General features: G+C 44.5%; 1 protein-coding gene across 2 annotated transcripts in view; it reads left to right on the top strand.

Moving 5' to 3' along the window:
* The window catches only part of CERS4 (ceramide synthase 4), a 55,791-nt gene extending 48,803 nt beyond the window's left edge, over positions 1-6,988 (top strand). For both annotated transcript variants that reach the window (XM_072600943.1, XM_072600944.1), the window contains exons 9-11: positions 5,030-5,136; positions 5,492-5,648; positions 6,112-6,988. In XM_072600943.1, the coding sequence (XP_072457044.1) occupies positions 5,030-5,136; positions 5,492-5,648; positions 6,112-6,300 (453 nt within the window). In that variant the 3' untranslated portion in view covers positions 6,301-6,988. The remainder of the gene's footprint in view (positions 1-5,029; positions 5,137-5,491; positions 5,649-6,111) is intronic.
* The last annotated feature ends 14,007 nt before the right edge of the window (positions 6,989-20,995 follow it).

The raw sequence follows: 20,995 nt of genomic DNA, 5'->3' as shown, positions 1-20,995 counted from the left end.
CTCGTTGGAGGTCTTCAAGCCAAAACTGGATAGCCCCCAGTAGGGGATGTTATAGGGCTTCTTGGTTAGATCTAGGTGAGGCTCGATGGCCACCACTGTTCCTTCAAATTCTAAGACTCTAGATACTCATCAGATATTATGATACTGTAGAAAGAGTATAGCATATGGAATCGGAAAACCTGGGCTCTAATCCTAAGACTGGGAGGAGAAGGTGAAGATCAAATGAGATAATGGATATAAAACACTTTGCAAACCTTAAAAGTACTGTATAATTGTAGAGATAAATGGGACATGTTAATGGAGGAGTGGAGGTCCCAGTGGAGCATTCCCAAGGTCAGCTTGAGCACAAGGAAGTTTTGTGATTGGGGAAGCAGAATTACAGCCCCAAAGGAGGCCACAGAACTGTCCCCAAATCTCGCACCTTGATGGAAATCCATTAATTAAGCTCAGCTGGGTCTGTCTTTTGTATTTTTTCTTTTTCTCTTTTGTATTTATCAATATGAAAGATTTTTATATTGATAATCTTTTGTGGTCATATCCCATTCAGCAGTGAATATATCCTTCCCCTGTCCAGAGAGGCACCCTTTCCTTGTAACAAAGAATTATTTAAAAAGCAGTTCAGCAGAATTAACTCGATAAATATCTCTTGTGCTTGACAATACAATACATGCAGTGTTTCATACTCCCAGGAACCCCACCACCACCACCACCACCGCCCAGAAGGGAGGGAGGTCCATTTTCTCATATCCTCTCTTAGCTATTGATTACACAGCGTTCAGTTCTGGTATTTTTGTTCTTCCCATTAACATTGTTGTAGTCATAATGTATGATTTTTTTTCTCCTGGCTCTGTGTATCAGTTTATGTAAGTATTCTGATGATTCTCTGGATTTTTCATGTTCATTATTTTATTATGGCACAGTAATAAGCCTTTGCAGTCATGTACTGCAATTTATTTAGCCGTTCCCCAATCAATGAAAATAGATTTTGTTTCCACTTCTTTGCCCCCACAAAAAAAAAAAAAAAAAACTTATTTTCTTTCTATCCTTTCTGTCTATGAGATAGTTGCCTAGCAGAGGAATCACAGATTTCAAGTCAAAAAGAACCTTAGGGGTCACTTAGGCAAACCTCTTTATTTTACAAATGAGGAAACTAAGGTGCACAGAGGTAATTTGCCCAGAGTCACATCGGTAGTAGAAAGAAAGAACAAGTTGGCAGAGTAAAGATTTAAACCCAGATCATCTGACCTTAAAGCCATCTCTGAGTCAACCATTTCATACTGATTCTCTGGGTCAACAAGGAGATATTTTGCTCACTTTTTTAGAATAGCTCTCAATTGCTTTCCAAAATAGTTGGACCAGTTCAGAGTTCCACTAAAAGTGTGCCTGTTTTCCTGAAGCTGTTCCAGCTTACTTCCTTTTACTATCTTTTGTCATCGATAATTTGATGGATGTAAAGTTAAATCTTTTAAGTTGTTTCTATTTGAATTTTCCTTTTTTTATGGAAGAAGAGGTTTATCCAGTTTATATGTGTTTGGGTGTGTGTGTATATATGTGTGTATATACACATACACACACACACACATATGCATCCTTGCATGCATACACACAAACAAATTAACTCAAGGTCATTTGGGAAGGAAAACATTAGGAGCAGTCCCCATTCTTGTTGGGTCCACTAAAGTTTATGTTATACAACCTCAGCTAGGTCCCTACTGCTGCAAACTAGTCCTACCATATCTCTCTTATCAACTCACTATTCCAGTCACCACAATGGCTATTGAATTTTTCTTTATGATTTGGGATATCCTTTCATATGGTTGGTGATAGTTTTCAATTCATCTGTTTTCTTCTTAGAATACTCTGTTCACCATCATTTACCACTTATTTGTTAGGAAATAGCTTTTTATCTTAAATATTTGTATTAATTCCCCATACATCGTAGATAGTAGAAATACTTGATGCAAAGATTTTTATTTCCAATCAAAAACTTCCATTCTTATCCTATTTGCATTGATTTCTGTTAGTGGCAAAGCTTTGTACAAATCTGTTTTATCTTTTACGGTTACTTCTGTCCCTTGTTTGCTTAAGAATCTCCTAACTATAGCTATGAATTGATCTGTTTTTTTTCTCATTTTTTATAGTGTGACCTTTACTCAAGTTACGTATCCATATTGTGGTAAATGGTGTAAGATGTTGGCCCAAACCCAATTCCTGCCATATTGCTTTCCAGTTTTCTGAGCAGTTATTGTCTGAGAGTTCTTCCATAAGTAATCTGGGTTTATCCAGCTTCTGGGTAATTGTATTGGGTTATTTCTAATATGGTTAAAGTCACATAGGTAATATGGCTAATCTGTTTCACTGATTTTTTTTTCTTTTTTTTAACCAGTATCAAGTAGCTTTCATGATTACTCTTTATAATATAATGTGAGGTCTGGAAATGTTTGCCCTCTTCATTCCCACTTTTTCCCATTATTTTCCTTGAGATTCTAAACCTTTTATTTTTACAAAATAAATTTGTTGTTTTTGTGGCTAGTTCCATAAATGGTAGATTAATATAGCACTAAATCTGCAAATTAGTTTAGTATCAAATGAGATATTTGTAAAATGCTTAGCATAGTGCTTGGTACACAGTAGGCACTTTATAACTAGTTCCCTTGTTCCCATATTGTCATTTTTACTATATTGATACAGCCGATTTCGATATTTTTAAGAATCCTTCTAGTTCTCATATTCTGGGATTCTTCAGATGTAGTGAAGCTTTGTCAGAGTGGAGCGGGGGGAGGGAAGAAGGCATATAAATCTGTACGCTTGGGTCTTTGTTCCTGTCTCTCTCTAGCCTGCTACCTCTGGACCAGATAAGGCACCCTCTGTGCTGCAATTTCCGCTCATACTCAAAAGAGCAGCAGGTTTACAATCTCTCCTCACCCTGTCTCACCCCACCCCCATCATATCTAGCCAATTGCCAGACCTTGTCAATTCTATTTCCAAGGCCATTAGGTGACATAGTAGATGGCATGCTGGACCTGAAATCAAAAAGACCTGAGTTCAAATCCAGCCTCAGGTAGTTACTCCCTGTGTGCCCCTGAGCAAGCTGCTTTACCTCTCCCTGCCTCAGATTCCCCATCTGTAAAATGGGGATAATAAACAGCACCTACCTTCTACAGTGGTTGTAAGGCTCAAATGAGATAATACTTGTAAAGTGCTTAGTACTGTTCCAGATACGTAGTAAGTACTTAATAAAAGTTCCCTCCCTCCTCCCACTCACAAGGACCTCATTGTCTCTAGTCTTTGGACTGTGGACTATCACAGTAGCCTTCAGATTGGTCCTTGCGGCAATGGTGGTGGTTGTTCAGTGGTTTCAGTCATGACCTTTTCTTCATGACCCCACTTGGAGTTTTCTTGGCAGAGATAGTGGAATGGATCCCCATTTCCTTTTCTAGCTCATTTTGCAGATGAGAAAACTGAGGCAAACAAGGTTAGGTGACTTGCCCTGGGTCTCCCAGCTAGTAAGTATCTGAGGCCAGGTTTGAACTCAGATGAGAAAGACAAGCCTGGCACTGTCTCCACTGTACCACCTAGCTGCCCTAATTGGCCTCCCTGCCTTCAAATCTCTCCCCTTCCAGTCCATTCTCCACCCTGTATAATTTTCCTGACACACCATTCCTAAAATAGTCTGAATATTTCACCTACCTACTCAAAAAGCTCAAAGACCTCCCCTGACCTCTCAGGCACTTTATTACAGCTCCTCTGTTTGGCATTTAAAGCCCTTCACAGCCTGGATCAGACTCACCTCTCCAGGCTGATCACTTTTCCTTCCTTTCACACACTCTCCATTTCAGCCAAATGGACCTTTTCACTGTTCCTCACACATCGTGATCTATCTCTCATCTCCTTTATTTTACAGGGCCCACCTCCAGTGATTAGAACACTTTCTTTCTTATTTCCACCTTTTACAATATTGAGTTTCCTTAGATGTTTATCTCAAAGGCTGCCTCCCACATGAACAATTCCTCCCAACTGCTATTTAAATATAACATATACACCTATATGTATACCTAAATCTCTCCCTAGAACAGGTAAACTCCTTCAGAGCAGGAACTATTTTTTTTTTTTTTGGTCTTTGTATTCCCCGGAACAATACTTAACATATTAACTTAAGTAGGCACTTAATAAACGTTTATTGGTCACTTGAACAAAAGGTAAGTCTGGAAGAAGGGGGAAGAGGACAGGAAAAGTATTGAACTTGGAGAAACCTGCAAAGGCTTCATAAAAGTAGGAGAAGTAGCTTAACAAATCGCAGAAGACACATTGCTGGATGCAGTTCCAACAGACTAGATGACAGTCAGGGTCCCTCAGAATCTTCAGCAGCATGGAGCAATTCTGTCAAGTTTACAAGTACAAGATGGGGGAGGTGTGGCTAGGCTCTGAAAATACCCAGGGGATTTTGGTGGATGACAGGCTCAGTATGAATCATCAGTGGCCCCCAGAGAGGATAATGTGATGATGTTGGGTTGCATTGGGAAAAGCCCAGCGTCCAGAACAACAGTGCTAATAGTCCCTCTGGACTCTGCCTTGGGCAGACCACATCTTGAGCATGGTGCAGACTTGGAGAAGGGAAAGTGACAAGACTGTGAACTGCATCTTAAGAACAAAAGAACTGGAGAGCTTCTAGCCACAGAGAACTACGATGCCAAACAGACCGTGGCAAACATGAAGGAATTAAAAAACTTGATAAAAAGTAATCACTTGTTCAGGTTGAGAGAAAGTTTCAGAGAGGCAAATGGAGGCACTGGGTGTAAAAAGTCTTCCTAAGGATCAGTTATCTGAAAATAGAATGGACTGTCTCCAGCAGTAGGTTTTCATCATCTGAGGTCTTCAAACAGACCATGGTTGACCACTTGTTGAGTTCTAAAGGGGATTTCTGGTCCAGGATGGGTTGGCCTAGATGCCCTCTGAGGTCTCTCCCAAATCTTGAAGTTAGATGGTTCTAAAATTCTCTCTCTCTTTCTCTCTTCCCTCCCTCCCCCAGGCCTGTAAAATATTTAATTATGCACAGCGGAGGCATATCTGTGACACACTCTTCATCATCTTTGCCCTGGTGTTCATCATTAGTCGGCTCATTCTCTTCCCAACCAAGTGAGCCTGGTCTCGAGATGGGGCAGGGTGGGCCTTAGGATGATCCATGGGAGAGACCTGGGGTCCCAAACCCTCCTCATTTAGGGTCTTCTGCTGCCCAAAGCTGTCCTTCCAAGAGAAGCGTGGCTCCTGCCTGAGGATGGCACAGAGCAGGGCTCTGGCCAGATCAGAAGGGTCTAGGGGCCTTTCAGGATGTTATTCCCTTGCATCTTGGGGTTTCTATTCTATCCCCTCCTATTTCTGGGGAAATGAAGACCCTCTGGTGACCAAGACTTGTCTAGAGACCCTCACCATGAATTGGATAGGTCTCTTGCAGTCCAGCCCTACGGTGACCCAAGTTCCTCTCTCTCCTCAGAATCCTCTACACTACCTACTATGATTCCATGATTAAATTCCAGCCCTTCTTTGGATACTATTTCTTCAATGCCCTCCTCATGGTTCTTCAGGTTCTCCATGTCTTCTGGTCCGGCCTCATCGTCCGTATGATCTACAAGTTTGTTTTAGCTGGCGGGGTATGTACAGAGCTGTAGCTGGGCTACACCCCCAGCCTTGGCCCCTGATGCTGTAGTATCTAGTGAGCCTCCTGTCCTAGGCCCATTTCAGATAGAGCAGGGGAAAGTGAACAGGAACCTGGTCCCTGGGAACTATGAACTCAGGGGAGTCTGGGTGGTGGAAAAGGTAGAGACTGGGCCCGGCATCCTGGTGCCAGTAGGCACCCAGGTGGTCCAGGCAAGGAGTCTCAGCCCGAATCCTTGACAATCTCCCTTTCCCTACTTTCCCTCCATCTTTCTTCTCATCACTTTTCCCCGTTTCTCTGCCTGTCTCTTTTTTTCCCCTTGTCCCCATTCTCCCCTTCTTTCTTGACCCATTCACCTCTCCCCATCTGTCTCTTTTGATTCTTCCTCCTGCCTTTCCTCTCTCTGTCTCCCTGCCTCACTCCTCTCGGTGCCTCCTCTCTTGGCCTCTGGTTTTCAGATGCAGAGTGACATAAGGAGTGACTTGGAAGAACACAACACAAGTGACGAGCAGTCCGAGGCACCCCGACAGAAGAATGGGAGTCTCCAGCCCAGTGACAGAACAGACAATTGTAATCTCCCCCGGGCTCGGGGTGCTCGGGGGGCTGGGCCCAGTCGGCTGGCCAATGGGCACATCCCAGCAACATAGCCTGGCACAGCTCAGGGCCATCAGATGATCTGGCTCAGGGATGACACCTGGATGACTGGTCTGCAGAGTGTCTGAGGATTTGGTTGTCATGGGAAATCTCCCAGAATCTGATGGAGCATGGACTCCATAGGCTTGGACTAGGACCCTTTACTTGTTCATCCATCTCATCTCTGTCCCCACCTCTGCTGGACCTGAGGGAGGAGGAAGGAAGACAGAATCTCTGTAGAAGATTTGGGGGTGGGCTTAATGATCTTTCTCCTGAACAGCCTTTACTCTGAGTCAGTGTCCCTGGACTGGCTACTAAGGCCTTAGAAAGCCAGGGTGATGGGGGATACTAGGGAAAGGCTCCATTTCTGCTGTACAGGTACCCCTGAGGAAAGAGCTGAGAGACCCCCTCAGAGCTTCTCCCCCCCACTCCCCATCTCCCAGGGCTGCCCTACATCCCCATGGAGGCTAAGAAGGAGCAGGCTTCTTTCTGAGCCAATGAGAGGGACCTGGGCTTGTAGGCCTGGGTCTGGATTGGGCTGACCAGCCTCAGACCTCTCTCCCCATCTCAGCCTGAAGCTTCACCTCTGCATACCCTAGGGAACAGAGAACCCCATTCAGGATAGGGATAGGATGTGCCTTCTGGGTTTCCCCAGACCCAGAGAGGGATCAATAAAACTTGAATGGAGTAGTTTTCACTGTCTCTGAGATCCTGGCCTCTTTCATTCACTGCTCACTCTTCCAGAGTTTTCCTCTATGATGGTACTGATCATAGAGTCCTGAAATGTCAGAACTCCAGTTCTGAAGGGATTTCAGAGGGCCTGTATTGAAGCCTTACTTCAGTAGCATCCCGATCAGCATGTAATCATTCAGCTTTTGCTTGCATATCTGCCATGATGAGGAGCTCACTGCCTATGGGGACAACCCATTCTTTTTCTAGAGCAGCTATTATTGTCAAGAATTTAAAAGTTCTTTTCCTCTATCAAATCCAGATCTCCCTCTGAGTCCTCCTATCACTGCTACCCACCCCCAATTGACCCCCTCTACGTGCCGCTCCCAACCATGGGATAGCAATGGAGTTGGGGGGAGAAGCTATTTGGTGGGTTTCGGCTTGGGACAATTTGACCACAAGACAAGACAGACAATGGTGTCTGGGACTCTTTGCTTGTAGCAGAGGCCCCCCACTCTTCTTTACCACCCCAATGCAGACTACTTAAACATCTGAAATTGAAAATTGGATATGGCAAAACCTCTCCCACATCAGTGATTCCCTTAGCTCACAGCTCAGTGGCCTGAAGTAGGAATCTGACAGGTAGGCAGTAAGTCTCTGACATGGTATTAGGAAGGAATGAGAGTGGGAAAGAAACTCCAAATTAGAGATAAGGAGCTAGAGAGATGCCCCTGGTACTCTAACCACCAGCTTATAGGGCCATAAGCATTTGGCTCAGAAAAGGGACCTTAGAGTTCATTTAGTCCAACCCCCTCATTTTACAGGTCGCAAAAATGAGGCAGGGAGAGAAGAGACTCATCCCATGTCACACTGGTGAACAACGAAGTCAGAATTCAAACTAGGGTATTCTAACTCCAGATGCAATGTACTTTACAATATACCACATTCCCCATCGCCTCTCCCTCATCTCCTTTCCTCTACTCTGTGACTGGGGCTACTGGCTGCCCCCACTTATTTCCTGTCTTACCTGGTCCCTGCTAAACGGAAATGAAGGGTTTCCTAGGTGGTCTTTACTCAAGATACAGAAGGGAAAGAGCTTGGCTCCCAACCATCACATCTTCACTCAAAAACCAATAGGGAGAGGCTGATGTGGATGTGCTAGCAGTACATGTTTGTGCAAAGGAATGAAGCCAGGTCCAATTATGTTTCAGATCAAGCAGACTGGCCTTGGAAGACCCAAAGTGGGGTGGGAGGGTTTCCCAATGGAAGGAGTAGAAAGGGATGTATTGGAGCACAGGGACCCAGAAAGGGAGACTTTCCTTACCTCCCTAATTGTACTTGTAAAGACTCCTGACCCTGAAAGAGAGGAAGCAGAAGGCCCAGATTTGAATACTGACTGACAATAAGGTACCAGCAGAGCCAGCTAGAATCCCCAACCTCGTCCTCCCAGGATAAGGGAGCCCTTCTTCAGGACTTTCCCTACAAACAGGCCAGAGTAACAGAATAAAGCTGACTTCCAGGGGGGCTGAGGACAGTCCCAGCTTCTAGATCTGATCTTAAAATGACCATTCCCCCAGCGACACTTGCCTCCCTCTTATTTCCCTCTGCCTCTTTGGACAAGCTGCCCCTCCCCTGCTCCCTTCCTTTCATCCTTGCTATATATCACCATCCGGGACTACAGCTTCCATCCTCTTCCTCTTCATGAATCCCAAGGAAATGGCCTGAGTGGCACTTGACAAAGCTTCATTGAAATTCAAAAGAAGTGTTTGAACCCTCTTTTCTTAAAGTGATTGCTACCGCAGAATCAGCCCTCCACAAGCCTTGGGCAAGGTAATAGGTGGAGGAAGCAGTGAGGTTCCAGGCCCTAGCTGAAGGACCTTCCAGGCAGGATGTGTCCTCCCAAAGCTGCACACGTGTGGAGTGCTGAACTTCTCCATTATTAGCCCAATTTAGCCCAGGTGATTCCTCCCCAGCTCTATCAGCTCCATCCCAGAGAGAATCTGCGCCCCACAACAAGACGGCAGCAGGCAGAGGACTCCAGCTGGCCCTGAGATATGCCCTCCCACCCCCAAGTTTCCTTCCATCCATTTTGCTCATATTTACATATATTGTCTCTCCCGTTAAAATATGAGCTCCCTCAGAGCAGGGAATATCTCACCTTTCTCTGTGTCCACAGCTCCACTCTAGTGACTGGCATATAGTACTCACTTAATAAATGTTCACTGAGTGATAAAACATCAGAGAGCTGCCCAGAAAGGAGTCACTACAGATGTGACCCCTACTCCCAAAGCAGGAGCTCAAATCAAGAGCCAAGAAGGACAAGTGACTACGGCAGAAGTTTGCTGGTCGGTCTCCCTGCCTCAAATCCATTCGACGCCCAATCTGGTCCATCTTCCTCCCACTCAGCTGTCGAAGTCATCTTCCTAAAAAGCTGGCCATGTCACTGCCCTGCTCAGTAAACCCCAGAAGCTTCCTATGACTTCCAGGATCAAATATAAAATCCTCTGTCTCTTAAAACCCTTCATCACTTGGCCCCTACCCACTTTTCCACTCCTCTATCTGACTTCTCCATAACGATGATGGCCTTGCTCCGGATGCTCCAACTCCTTTTCAGCAATGATCCCCCATTCCTGGATGTGCTCTTCTCACCTGTGCCTCCTGCCTCCCCTAGCCCTTTCCCCCTGAGATAAGCCTCCTATTTTTCTTGTATATGCTTCGTATTACAGAGCTGTTTGCATGTTGTCTCCCCCATCAGAAGGTGGCCTCTCAGGGCAGTGTTGGATTTGTTTTGCCTTTGTATCCCCAGTGCTTAGCACACAGTAAGCACTTAATAAATGCATGATGTTGGGGATGGTGGTGGTGATGATGTAGGAGTTTCCCCAGCTTGGGTTCCATGGGAATCCAGGGAGATTCTCACCTACCACATAGTTAATAATCTCTAAGATAGAGGATGCCTCCTTTTAGCCTGGCTCATCTTGTGGTTGCCAATAAAGTGGAGGATAAGATATATTCTGAGGGTCTCATTGATACAACCCTATAGCTCTGTGTCTTTGTCCTTGAAGCTTTATCTGGGGAGATAAACTCCCAGAATTCGTGTTCATCCTTCACAGTTATGATGAGGCTGGGCCCTCCCACAGGAGATTTCATGAAGTGGAGAATGCAAAGGATTTGGAGTCAAATGACCCAGGTTTGAGTGCTGCCCCTGCTTATTTACTGAGCAATATTGGCCTCCCTGCTCCTATTTCTGTATCTATAAAATGAAGGTCTTCATAGTTCTCTCCAGCTAAAAATCCCATGACTATGAGGTTGAAGGGATTTCTTGTTCAGGAGTAGGTTGTCATAAATGACCTCTGAGATTCTATGATCCTAGAAAGATTGCTTCTCACAGATCCTTAGAATCCTCTGCCCCCACAATAATGTCTTCTAGGAGCCTACATGGGAGTAACTCCCCTTATTCAAGGGTTGTTTTCTGGGAGTCCTCGGAAAGCTGGTGTCAAGCTGAGATGAATGACCAGTACGCTGTAGTGACATGAGCCTTCTGTACACTGGAAGGAAGTTTAGAACATAGGACATAGAATAGTAGAGCTGGAAGGGACTACTTAGTCCAGCCACCTCATTTTATTCAGAAACAGGTCCAGAGAGAGGGTAAGGACTTTGCCATGTCCATGCCACCAATCTACTGAAGCCAAGGTCAGAAGATAGACTAGGATTCCTCACTTCCGTTCCAGAGTTCTAGCAGGCCCAGGTGCTGGTTGGCCCTCACCTGATCTGTCCCATGGAAAGGAACCCACAGCCCAGTTGTGGCTCTGAGGTCAGCCCTGCCCCATAGTCAGTTCCAGAACCTGAAGGACCTGCCCAGTGAGTACAGGGACCCAGTGGGGGAGACCCAGAGCCCCAATCCTGGGGTGGGAACAGAAGGTCCAGGCAAATCTGATCCCCACCCCCAGCATCTTATAAGGGCAATGAGCAATCACTGTAGCCCTGATTTTATCTACATCCCTTATTGTTTCCCTAATGCTCTCTCAACCCACCTGGTCTTTGTTCTTGGGTAGCCCAGAATCTGATCCACCCAGTTTTGGTAAATACATCACATTCCTCTAAAGATTTATCATGTGCTTTCCTCCCAGCTGCCCCAGGAGGGCAGTGGTGCACCAATGCTCATCCCTGTCTCAGTCCGGCCTCATTTTGTGTGATTACCCCTCAGGTATCCTTTGTTCCAGGGAGGCTGAACTGCTTAACTGTCTTCCAAACTTCATGTTCCATCTCCTTCCTCCATGGTCTGGCACAAACTGTTCCCCTGCCTAGAATGCAGCACTCCCTCAGCTTCTCAGAAGATTCTGAATACTTAATGCTTCGAGCCTCAGGCCAGGCTCAGGCCCTCCTTCCTATGTGAAGTTTTCCCAACCACCACCATTGTTGGTGCACTCTCCTCTAATGATTTTATTTTCTATTTATCGGTGTTCCAGTTTTCCCTCATCTCTTCTAGGCAACTGCTGGCAACGTTATTAGAGGTGTGGACCCGGAGTTAGAAAAATGAGTTCAAATCCAGCCTTAGACATATACTAAGTCATGTGTGCACTAGTTGGACTCATTCTTTGCCTCAGTTTTCTCAACTGTAAAATGAGGATAATACTGGTGCCCACCTTGCAATGTTGTTGTGAGAATATCTGTAAAAGCACAGTGCTTGGCACATCATAACATAATGTAAATGCCTCCACTTCATACTTCCCACCAACAAAGTAAGTTCCTTGAGAGCCAATACCTTTGCCTTTGTAAACCTAGCATTTAAGCATACAGTAATGATCGCTGAATGGAGGGTTTGTTGGGTTGGTTTTCTTTTTTTGGAGGCAATCAGGATTAAATGATTGGCCCAGGGTCAACCAGCTAGTACCTGAGGCAGGATTTGAACTCAGGTCCTCCTGACTCCAGGGCTAGTACTCTATCCACTGCACCACCTCGATGCCACTGTTGAGTTGAGTTTTACAGATGAAGAAACTCATCCAGATTCCCCTAGCTACAAAACAAGAGAGAGATCGGAACTCCAAGGTCTCAGGAGTCCACCGCAGTTGTCTCCTACAAGACTTGAATTAAGGAAGAAAATATCCCAGGCAAGGCACAGTCATGACCCTTTATTCCCAACAGGTCAACTAGAATCAAGAAGGCCTGTCACCCAAGCACTCACTGGCACCACACCTTGGGTCTGCTCTGAAGTGCACCCTCCCACCCCCTGGCCAGGATATCAGTCAGTCAGTCAATAAATGCGTGTCAGAGCATGTCAGCCCCTGAGCTAAGGGCTGGGGATACAAAAAGGGACAAAAGACAGTCCCTGCCCTCAAGTTCACAATCCAACAAAACAAGTGAAACCTCTCACTTCTTTAACCCCTAGTGCCTTGTCTGTTGATTCTATCCAATTTATTCTGCATGTAACCTATTTGTACACAATTGTTTGCATGTGACTTTAGACTTTGAGCTCCTTGAGAGCAGAGATTTATCTTTTCTTTGTATCCCCAGCACAGAGCCTGGAACATAGAGGGCACCTAAAAATGTCTATTGACTGACTGACAACCAAGACAGAGCTGAGGTAGGGAATACCTTTCCAAGCCCCTCTAATCTAGGCTGAATATGTCTAAGATCCGGCAGTTAAGGTGGTTAAGAGAAAGAAATCAAGAAACCTTCACATTCTCAAGGGACAAATTAATAAAATGTCACATCACAGACAGGGCAGGGGGAAGGCCATTTTTTCGTGTCTCTCCCTCTCAGTTCTTACCCAAAGGAACAATTGTCCTTTTTTTTTTTTTTAAACTCTCTCTGGCAGTAGCTAGGTGGTGTGGTAGATATAGCACCAGCCCTGAAAGCAGAAGGATGTGAGTTCAAATCCAGCCTCAGATGCTTACTAGTTGTGTGACCCACGGCAAGTCACTTAACCCTGACTGCCTTAAGAACCACAAAAAAAACCCTATCTATCAGAGCTAACATCATTTGTTGCTGAGAAGATTCTTAGAAATTACCTAAACTCTCTCATTTTAGGATGAGAAAACTCAGGGTCAGAAAAGAAGGAAAAGGTCAAATAACAAGTGCCAAAGCTAGGGTTTGACCCCAGATCATTGGATTCCAAATCCAGTGCTCTTCCCACTATAGACACCTTAGAGATGAATGAGTGGGTGAATAATGCACGAAAAAAGCACTCCTGTGCCAGAAAGTCAGCATTTATTAAGGGCATGCTATTTGCTGGCCACAGGATTAAGCACTTGAGAAATAAAGACAAAACTCCTCTACTTAGTATTCAAGAAGCTCCCATTGGAATGGGAAAGGCAACATGGAAGTAACTGCATATGTAAAAGAATCTCAGGAAGGAAGGTATTGGCGTTGAAGGCCAGGAGTGGTCTCCTACATGAAGTGGGATTTGAGCTGAATCTTGAAGAAAGCAAGGGAAAGTAAGGATCAGAGGTGAGGAAGGAAAGAGTTCCGGGCATGAGAGAGGGAGAGAAACAAAGGAATGTCTTGTGTGAAGAATCAAGGAGGCCAATGTGGCTGGATCACAGAATGCTTGGAGAGAAGTAGAGTATAAGAACACTAGAAAGATGGTTAGGAACGGGCTAGCTAGGTTATTCTGCCAACCAGAGGACTTGACATTTGACATTTGGAAGTAATAGGGACCCCACTGGAGCTTATTGAATAGGAGTGTGACATGGTCACACCTGCATTTATCTGTGCTGAGGATAGACTAAAGTAGAGAAGAGACTTGAGGCAATGGTCCAGGTGGGAGGTGATGAAGGCCTAAACTAGCCAAAGTGGTGGTTCTGCGAGGAGAGAAATGGGAAGATGAGAGAATAAGATCTGATACCACATTGGATAAGTGGGATGAATCTGAGTAAGAAGGAGGTCATAGTACTGTGGTTTGCAAACCTGTATGACTCAGAAGGATGGTGATACCCTCAACAGCAATAAGAAAAGTTGGGAAGTTGGAAGGATTTGGAGGAAAGTTCAGTTGTTTTGGACATGTTGAGTTTGAGATGCCTATGAGACATCTAGGTTGAGGTGTCCAAGAGGCAACTGGTAATATAGGACTGAGGTGCAGGAGAGAGACAAGGGCTGTATATATAAATGTGGCAATCCTCTGCCTAAAGATAATAATTGAAATTATGGGAGCTGATGAGATCACCAAGCAAGATAAAGAAGAAGATAAGCCAGGACAGAGCCTTGAGGGATATCTGTGGCTAAAAGGTGTGACATGGACTAAGATCCAATAAAAGAGACATAAGAATAGTCCAATGAATATAAGGAAAACTAGAAACAACAGGATTATGAAAACCAGGGAGGAGGGAGTATCCAGGAGTTGCCAAAATACGCAAAGCAAGACAGACCCTGTTATCAAGGAGCTTACATTTTAATAGGGTTATAGAGAAGAGGTGGGCCAGGGAAGTGTGACTTGAGGTCACAGGGATCATGACAGATTCATTCAATCTTCTTATTGCATAGTTCTCATTGGGTCATTCATTACTCCACAATCTTCAACAGTTCTCTACTGATTTCCAAAGCCAAATTCTGGCCTGGTATTCAAGGTCCTGCTCAGTCTTTTTACCTTTCCAATCTGATTTCTCACTCTTCATAAACCCTGAACTTCAACCAATTGCTCCACTGGCCATTCCTCGAATATATCTTGTGCTTTCCTGAGCTCTGTTTTAGCTAACAACTTTCCTCTGCTGGAAATACCCAACAACCTCTGGCCCCAACACCATCATTTCCATTTTTTGATATTCTCACCATTCTACAAGGCACAGATCAAATCTCATATCCTTTGTGAAGTTTTTCTGGATTGTATCCATTGAAAGTAATCTCTTCTTCTGAATTCCTTTGACATTTAATGTCCATATTAGTCATTTAACATTTGGTATATAAAATCATAGAATGTCATAGCTAAAAGGGACTTTAAAGAACACTTAATTCAATACCACCACCCCCATTTCTCATCACCTGATTCTGGAAAAATTCTCTTCCTGCCTCCTCCCCACTTTACCCCGCTGTGCCCAATATACTGAATAAGCCTCATCTGCTGAATCTCACCTCCACACTTTGCATCAGTCCCCAAACCTTATCTCTCCTTCCTCTAGGACAGATATAAACACCAGGCCACTAACTCCTGGGGAGGAAGTGATGACTGGAATGAGATGTTCTGGAGTGAAAAAAAATGGGAAAACAGCCAAGAGAGATTTTTAAAAGATTTGTTGTTAACAAGATTAGGACTGAGATTCTTAGCTGGAAAGGGGCTGACCTCCTTCTGGAAACTGAAAAAGAAAAATCAAGAAGTGGATGAGGAGGAGGAATAAGCCTAGCTACAACCAATTCTGAAATCTGTTTCTAAGGGGTGGTGGAAGTCCCTGTTCTCTTCCCTGGTAAGACCACACCTAGAATATTTTGTTCCATTCTTTCTAGGTCCCCAGAGGAGGCCAGGATAATAAGAGGTCTCAAAATTACATCATATGATACTCAGTTGAAGAAACTGGGAGTGGTTAGCTTGGAGAAAATTAGATAATAATAACAGCTAGTGTTTGAAGGATACTTTAAGGTTTGCAAAGCACTTTACAATTATCATTTCATTTTATCCTAATAATCCTGTGAGGTAGGTGCTATTATTATCATTCCCTGTTTTACAGATGAGGAAACTGAGGCAGAGAGAAGGAAAGTGACTTGCCCAGGGTCACACAGCTAAGTATCTGAGGCCAAATTTGAATTCAGGTCTTCCTGACTTGAAATCCCATGATGTATCCACTTCTTAAGCAGGAAATGAGAGGCATCTATCTGGGAACTGAGAGCACCCCAAGAACAAAAGTAAGCTCAATTGCTGGTAAAAGTCACGAGGGTAGATTTCAGCTTGATCTAAGTTCCTAACAACTGGACCTATATGAAAATGGCTATTAACCAATGGGAGTCCAATGAGAGGGATCTGATCCTTTGCTAGGTACTATTTCATTCACTGTATTTATGTCCCTGACACACAGCCTAACAGGTGCTGTATTAATTATATTAATATTTATTTACTGAGTGAACCAGATTGGCCTAGTAACTAAGGAAGACCAGCAGAGCACTATGTTCTCTCATTTCATCCCCATAACAACCCTATGGTGTAGGTATAACAGGTTATCATGGTTTCCATTTTTTCAGATGAGGAAGCTGCGAATAAGACAAGAGAAGTGATTGGGTCATGGTCATCCAATGGGGGATTGTCCCTCTTGCTTGGATTTAACTCTAAATATCTCCTGCCTCTAAGTCAGGTATTTCGGACACCATCCCATCCTGCATCAACAGCCTGGGTTTTGAAGATCCCCAGTGCCCAGAGAGGACATGACAGGTTCATAACTTTTTGCTCATCTGGCCCTTGTGGCAATGGGTTTCTCCCCAATTCTCTTCTATATACCAGAAGTAACTCCCATTCTGTTGAGACTGTCAACTTCCCTGTTGCCCCAGTAGGGGAGAAGTTGAGTAGATGCATAAGTGGTCACCAAGACAGTGGTAGGAAGTCATGAAAGAGAGACTATCAGAGCTGAAAGGTCATGTAGACCAGGGGTTAACCTCTTCATGGACCCCTCTGGCAACCTGATGAAGCCTATGGAACCCTTCTCAGAACAACGTTTTTAAATGTATAAAATATATAAGATGAGGAAGGAAACCCATTATATTGACATACAGCTAGCAAAATATAAGAACCCTTGATTTAGACCAACCTGTTCATTTTATAGCAGAGGAAGTGGGTCAAATAAACCTTGCCACCCTGTCTCTGTAAAACGATGAGTTTTTAAGGTTCATAAAGTACTCTGCATATCCTATCTTATCTAACCTTCATGACAAACATCATGAGATTGCTATGATAATTAGAGCTATGCAAGCGTGAACAGGCTGCTTCTGGAGGGAGGGCTTCAGGCAGTGGTTGGATACCCCTTGCCAGGTGTACTGGACAAGGGGATTCTTGGGCCAGTATGGGTGGCTTTCTGAAGGCTTTTCTGACACAGAAGGCTGTGAAATGGTCTGCTTTAAAGGATGATGAGTTTTCTTATCATTAGAAATGTTCGAGAGGGGCGGAGCCAAGATGGCGGAGTAGAAAGACGCACATACACATAGCTCTGAACCCACAACCCATAGAATGGCTACAGGGAAGTAACTCACGGCGAATTCCGCACCCAGAGGCCACGGAACATTGGAGCGAGGGAGATTTCTGTTCCAGAGAGACCTGCAAACCTCTCGCCGGGGGGTCCTTCGCGCTGCGGACTGGGCGCCGGGACTGGGAGCTGAGTGCAGCCCTGCCGCGGCCGCGGCACCGAGAGGAAAAGATCCGAGCAGGCTTCACAGACAGGATCTCCAGCGGCCACGCGGGTCCCTCCACCCACAGAGGGATCTGCAAACCTCTCGCAAAAGGTCCGTCGCGCTGCAGACACAAAGCCCAGCCCAGACCTGCTGCGGCCACAGCTTCAGCACCGAGAGAAACAGATCCGAGCAGGCTTCAGGGACTGGATCTCCAGCGGCCGCACAAGTCCCTCCACCCACAGGTGACAGGGGTGGGTGAGAGAGTCTCTTTGGCGGGTCGAGAGGGGAGTGGGGTGCCCCCATAATTCAGGCCCCCCCCCCGGGAGGTAGAAGCTGAGAGGCGGCTGCAGACAGGGGCTCCCCAAGCCGGCGGGAGCCTGAATCTATTGCGGAAGGTCTGCGCATAAACCCCCTGAGGGAACTGAGCCTGAGAGGTGGCCCTGCCCTGATCTCAGCACCAGATCATAATCTCATACTGAATAGCAGCCCTGCCCCCGCCAAAAGCCCTGAGGCTGGAAGCAGCATTTGAATCTCAGACCACAAACACGGGCTGGGAGGATCAGGAGGTGAGGTGGGTGTGAGGAAAATATTCAGAGGTCAAGTCACTGGCTGGGAAAATGCCCAGAAAAGGGAAAAGAAATAAGACTATAGAAGGTTACTTTCTTGGCGAACAGGCATTTCCTCCCTTCCTTTCTGATGAGGAAGAACAATGCTTACCATCAGGCAAAGACACAGAAATCAAGGCTTCTGTGTCCCAGCCCACCCAATGGGCTCAGGCCATGGAAGAGCTCAAAAAGAATTTTGAAAATCAAGTTAGAGAGGTGGAGGAAAAGCTGGGAAGAGAAATGAGAGACATGAAGTCAAAGCATGAACAGCAGATCAGCTCCCTGCTAAGGGAGACCCAAAAAAATGTTGAAGAAATTAACACCTTAAAAACTAGCCTAACTCAATTGGCAAAAGAGGTTCAAAAAGCCAATGAGGAGAAGAATGCTTTCAAAAGCAGAATTAGCCAAATGGAAAAGGAGATTCAAAAGCTCACTGAAGAAAATAGTTCTTTCAAAATTAGAATGGCACAGATGGAGGCTAATGACTTTATGCAAAACCAAGAAATCACAGAACAAAGAGAGAAGAATGGAAAAATGGAAGATAATGTGAAATATCTCATTGGAAAAACAACAGACCTGGAAAATAGATCCAGGAGAGACAATTTAAAAATTATGGGACTACCTGAAAGCCATGATCAAAAGAAGAGCCTAGACATCATCTTTCATGAAATTATCAAGGAAAACTGCCCTGAGATTCTAGAACCAGAGGGCAAAATAAATATTCAAGGAATCCACAGAACACCACCTGAAAGAGATCCAAAAAGAGAAACTCCTAGGAACATTGTGGCCAAATTCCAGAGTTCCCAGGTCAAGGAGAAAATACTGCAGGCAGCTAGAAAGAAACAATTCAAGTATTGTGGAAATACAATCAGGATAACACAAGATCTAGCAGCCTCTACATTAAGGGATCGAAGGGCATGGAACAGTATATTCCAGAAGTCAAAGGAACTAGGACTAAAACCAAGAATCACCTACCCAGCAAAACTGACTATAATACTTCAGGGGAAAAAATGGTCTTTCAATGAAATAGAGGATTTTCAAGTATTCTTGATGAAAAGACCAGAGCTGAAAAGAAAATTTGACTTTCAAACACAAGAATGAAGAGAACCATGAAAAGGTGAACAGCAAAGTGAAGTCATAAGGGACTTACTAAAGCTGAACTGTTTACATTCCTACATGGAAAGACAATATTTGTAACTCTTGAAACATTTCAGTATCTGGGTACTGGGTGGGATTACACATGCACACACGCTCACATACATAGAGACAGAGTGCACAGAGTGAATTGAATAGGTTGGGATCATATCTTTAAAACAAAATGAAATCAAGCAGTGAGAGAGAAATATATTGGGAAGAGAAAGGGAGAAATTGAATGGGGCAAATTATCTCTCATAAAAGAGGCAATCAAAAGACTCATTAGTGGAGGGATAAAGAGGGGAGGTGAGAGAAAAACATGAAGTCTACTCTCATCACATTCCACTAAAGAAAAGAATAAAGTGCACACTCATTTTGGTAGGAAAACCTATCTCACAATACAGGAAAGTGGGGGATAAGGGGACAAGCAGGGTGGGGGGGATGATAGAAGGCAGGGCATGAGGAGGAGAGTGCAATTCGAGGTCGACACTCATGGGGAGGGATAGGATCAAAAGAGAATAGAAGTAATGGGGGACAGGATAGGATGGAGGGAAATATAGTTAGTCTTATACAACACAACTATTATGGAAGTCATTTGCAAAACTACACAGATATGGCCTATATTGAATTGCTTGCCTTCCAAAGGGAAGGGGTGGGGAGGGAGGGAGGAAGAGAAGTTGGAACTCAAAGTGTTAGGATCAACTGTCGAGTAATGTTCTTGCCACTAGGAAATAAGAAAAACAGGTAAAGGGGTATAGAAAGCTATCTGCCCCTACAGGACAAAAGAGAAGATGGAGACAAGGGCAGAGAGGGATGATAGAAGAAAGAGCAGATTGGTCATAGGGGCAATTAGAATGCTTGGTGTTTGGGGGGGGAGGGGATAAAAGGGGAGAAAATTTGTAACCCAAAATTTTGTGAAAATGAATGTTAAAAGTTAAATAAATAAATTTAATAATGAAAAAAAAAAAAAAAAAAAGAAATGTTCAAACCCTCGAGGCTGGATGATCACTGGATCATCTGTCTAGAGCTGGGACCTTCTCAGGGTGATCTCATCCACTCCCAAATGTCCTAATATTGCTGCTGAAGATGGCTCCAAGATGAATGTATTCAGTCCTAATCCCTCCCAAATTCCAGTCCATCACAAAATGCAAGGACATCCCAGCAGCCTCTCAGATTCAAGATCTTCATGCTGATCCTTACACAAGACACTCCTTCTCTTGACTCCACACATTTTTACTTAATGTCCCCATACTTGGAATGCTTTCCCTCTTCACTCCTATCTTCTGGATTCCTTCCAGTCCCAGATGAAATCTCACCTTCTGCAGGAAGCCTTTCCCAGTCTTAATTCCAGTACCCATCTGTTGATTATTCCTGTTTATCCTGCATAAAACTTGTTTGTACATAATTGTTTGCATGCCATTTCCCCCATTAGACTGTGAGAGCCTCAAGGGCAGGCACTGTCTTCTACCTTTCTTAGCAGTGCCTGGCATATAGCAGGTATTTAATAAATGTTTATTGATTGACTGATTACACATGTAAAAGGAACTCACTGGAATCAGAGAATCTCAGAGCTGGGAGGCACCTCAGAGGCCAACTTGTCAAACCTGGATTTCCCCAAGGATCTTCTCAACACAACCCACAGCTTCTCATTCAGCTCTCTCTAGAAGACCTCTAGGAAAGGGAAACATCCTCCCAAGCAAACACCTTTTACTTTGGGGTGACTCATTTTTAGAACTTTTCTTTTAGGCAAATCCTAATTTTGCCTTCCTACAACTTCTGCCCATTGCACTTGGGCCTGCCCTATGAAGCCAAGCACAAATCCAAACCCTGTTTCACAAATATCACATTCCCCCTTAGCCTTCTCTTCTATGGGCTAAATATTCCCAGGTCCTTCAACCAGTCCTCACGCTATAATTATAATTGCAGACACCTTCGTCATCCTGATTGCCTTCCTCTGGATACTCCAGGTTATCAATGTTCTTCCTAAAATGGGGTACTCTGG

This window comes from Notamacropus eugenii, chromosome 4 (assembly GCF_028372415.1).
Source record: "Notamacropus eugenii isolate mMacEug1 chromosome 4, mMacEug1.pri_v2, whole genome shotgun sequence".
NCBI classification, from domain to species: domain Eukaryota; kingdom Metazoa; phylum Chordata; class Mammalia; order Diprotodontia; family Macropodidae; genus Notamacropus; species Notamacropus eugenii.
The sequence above is the reverse complement of the archived record's forward strand: the minus strand, read 5'-3'. Positions and strand labels throughout refer to the sequence as shown.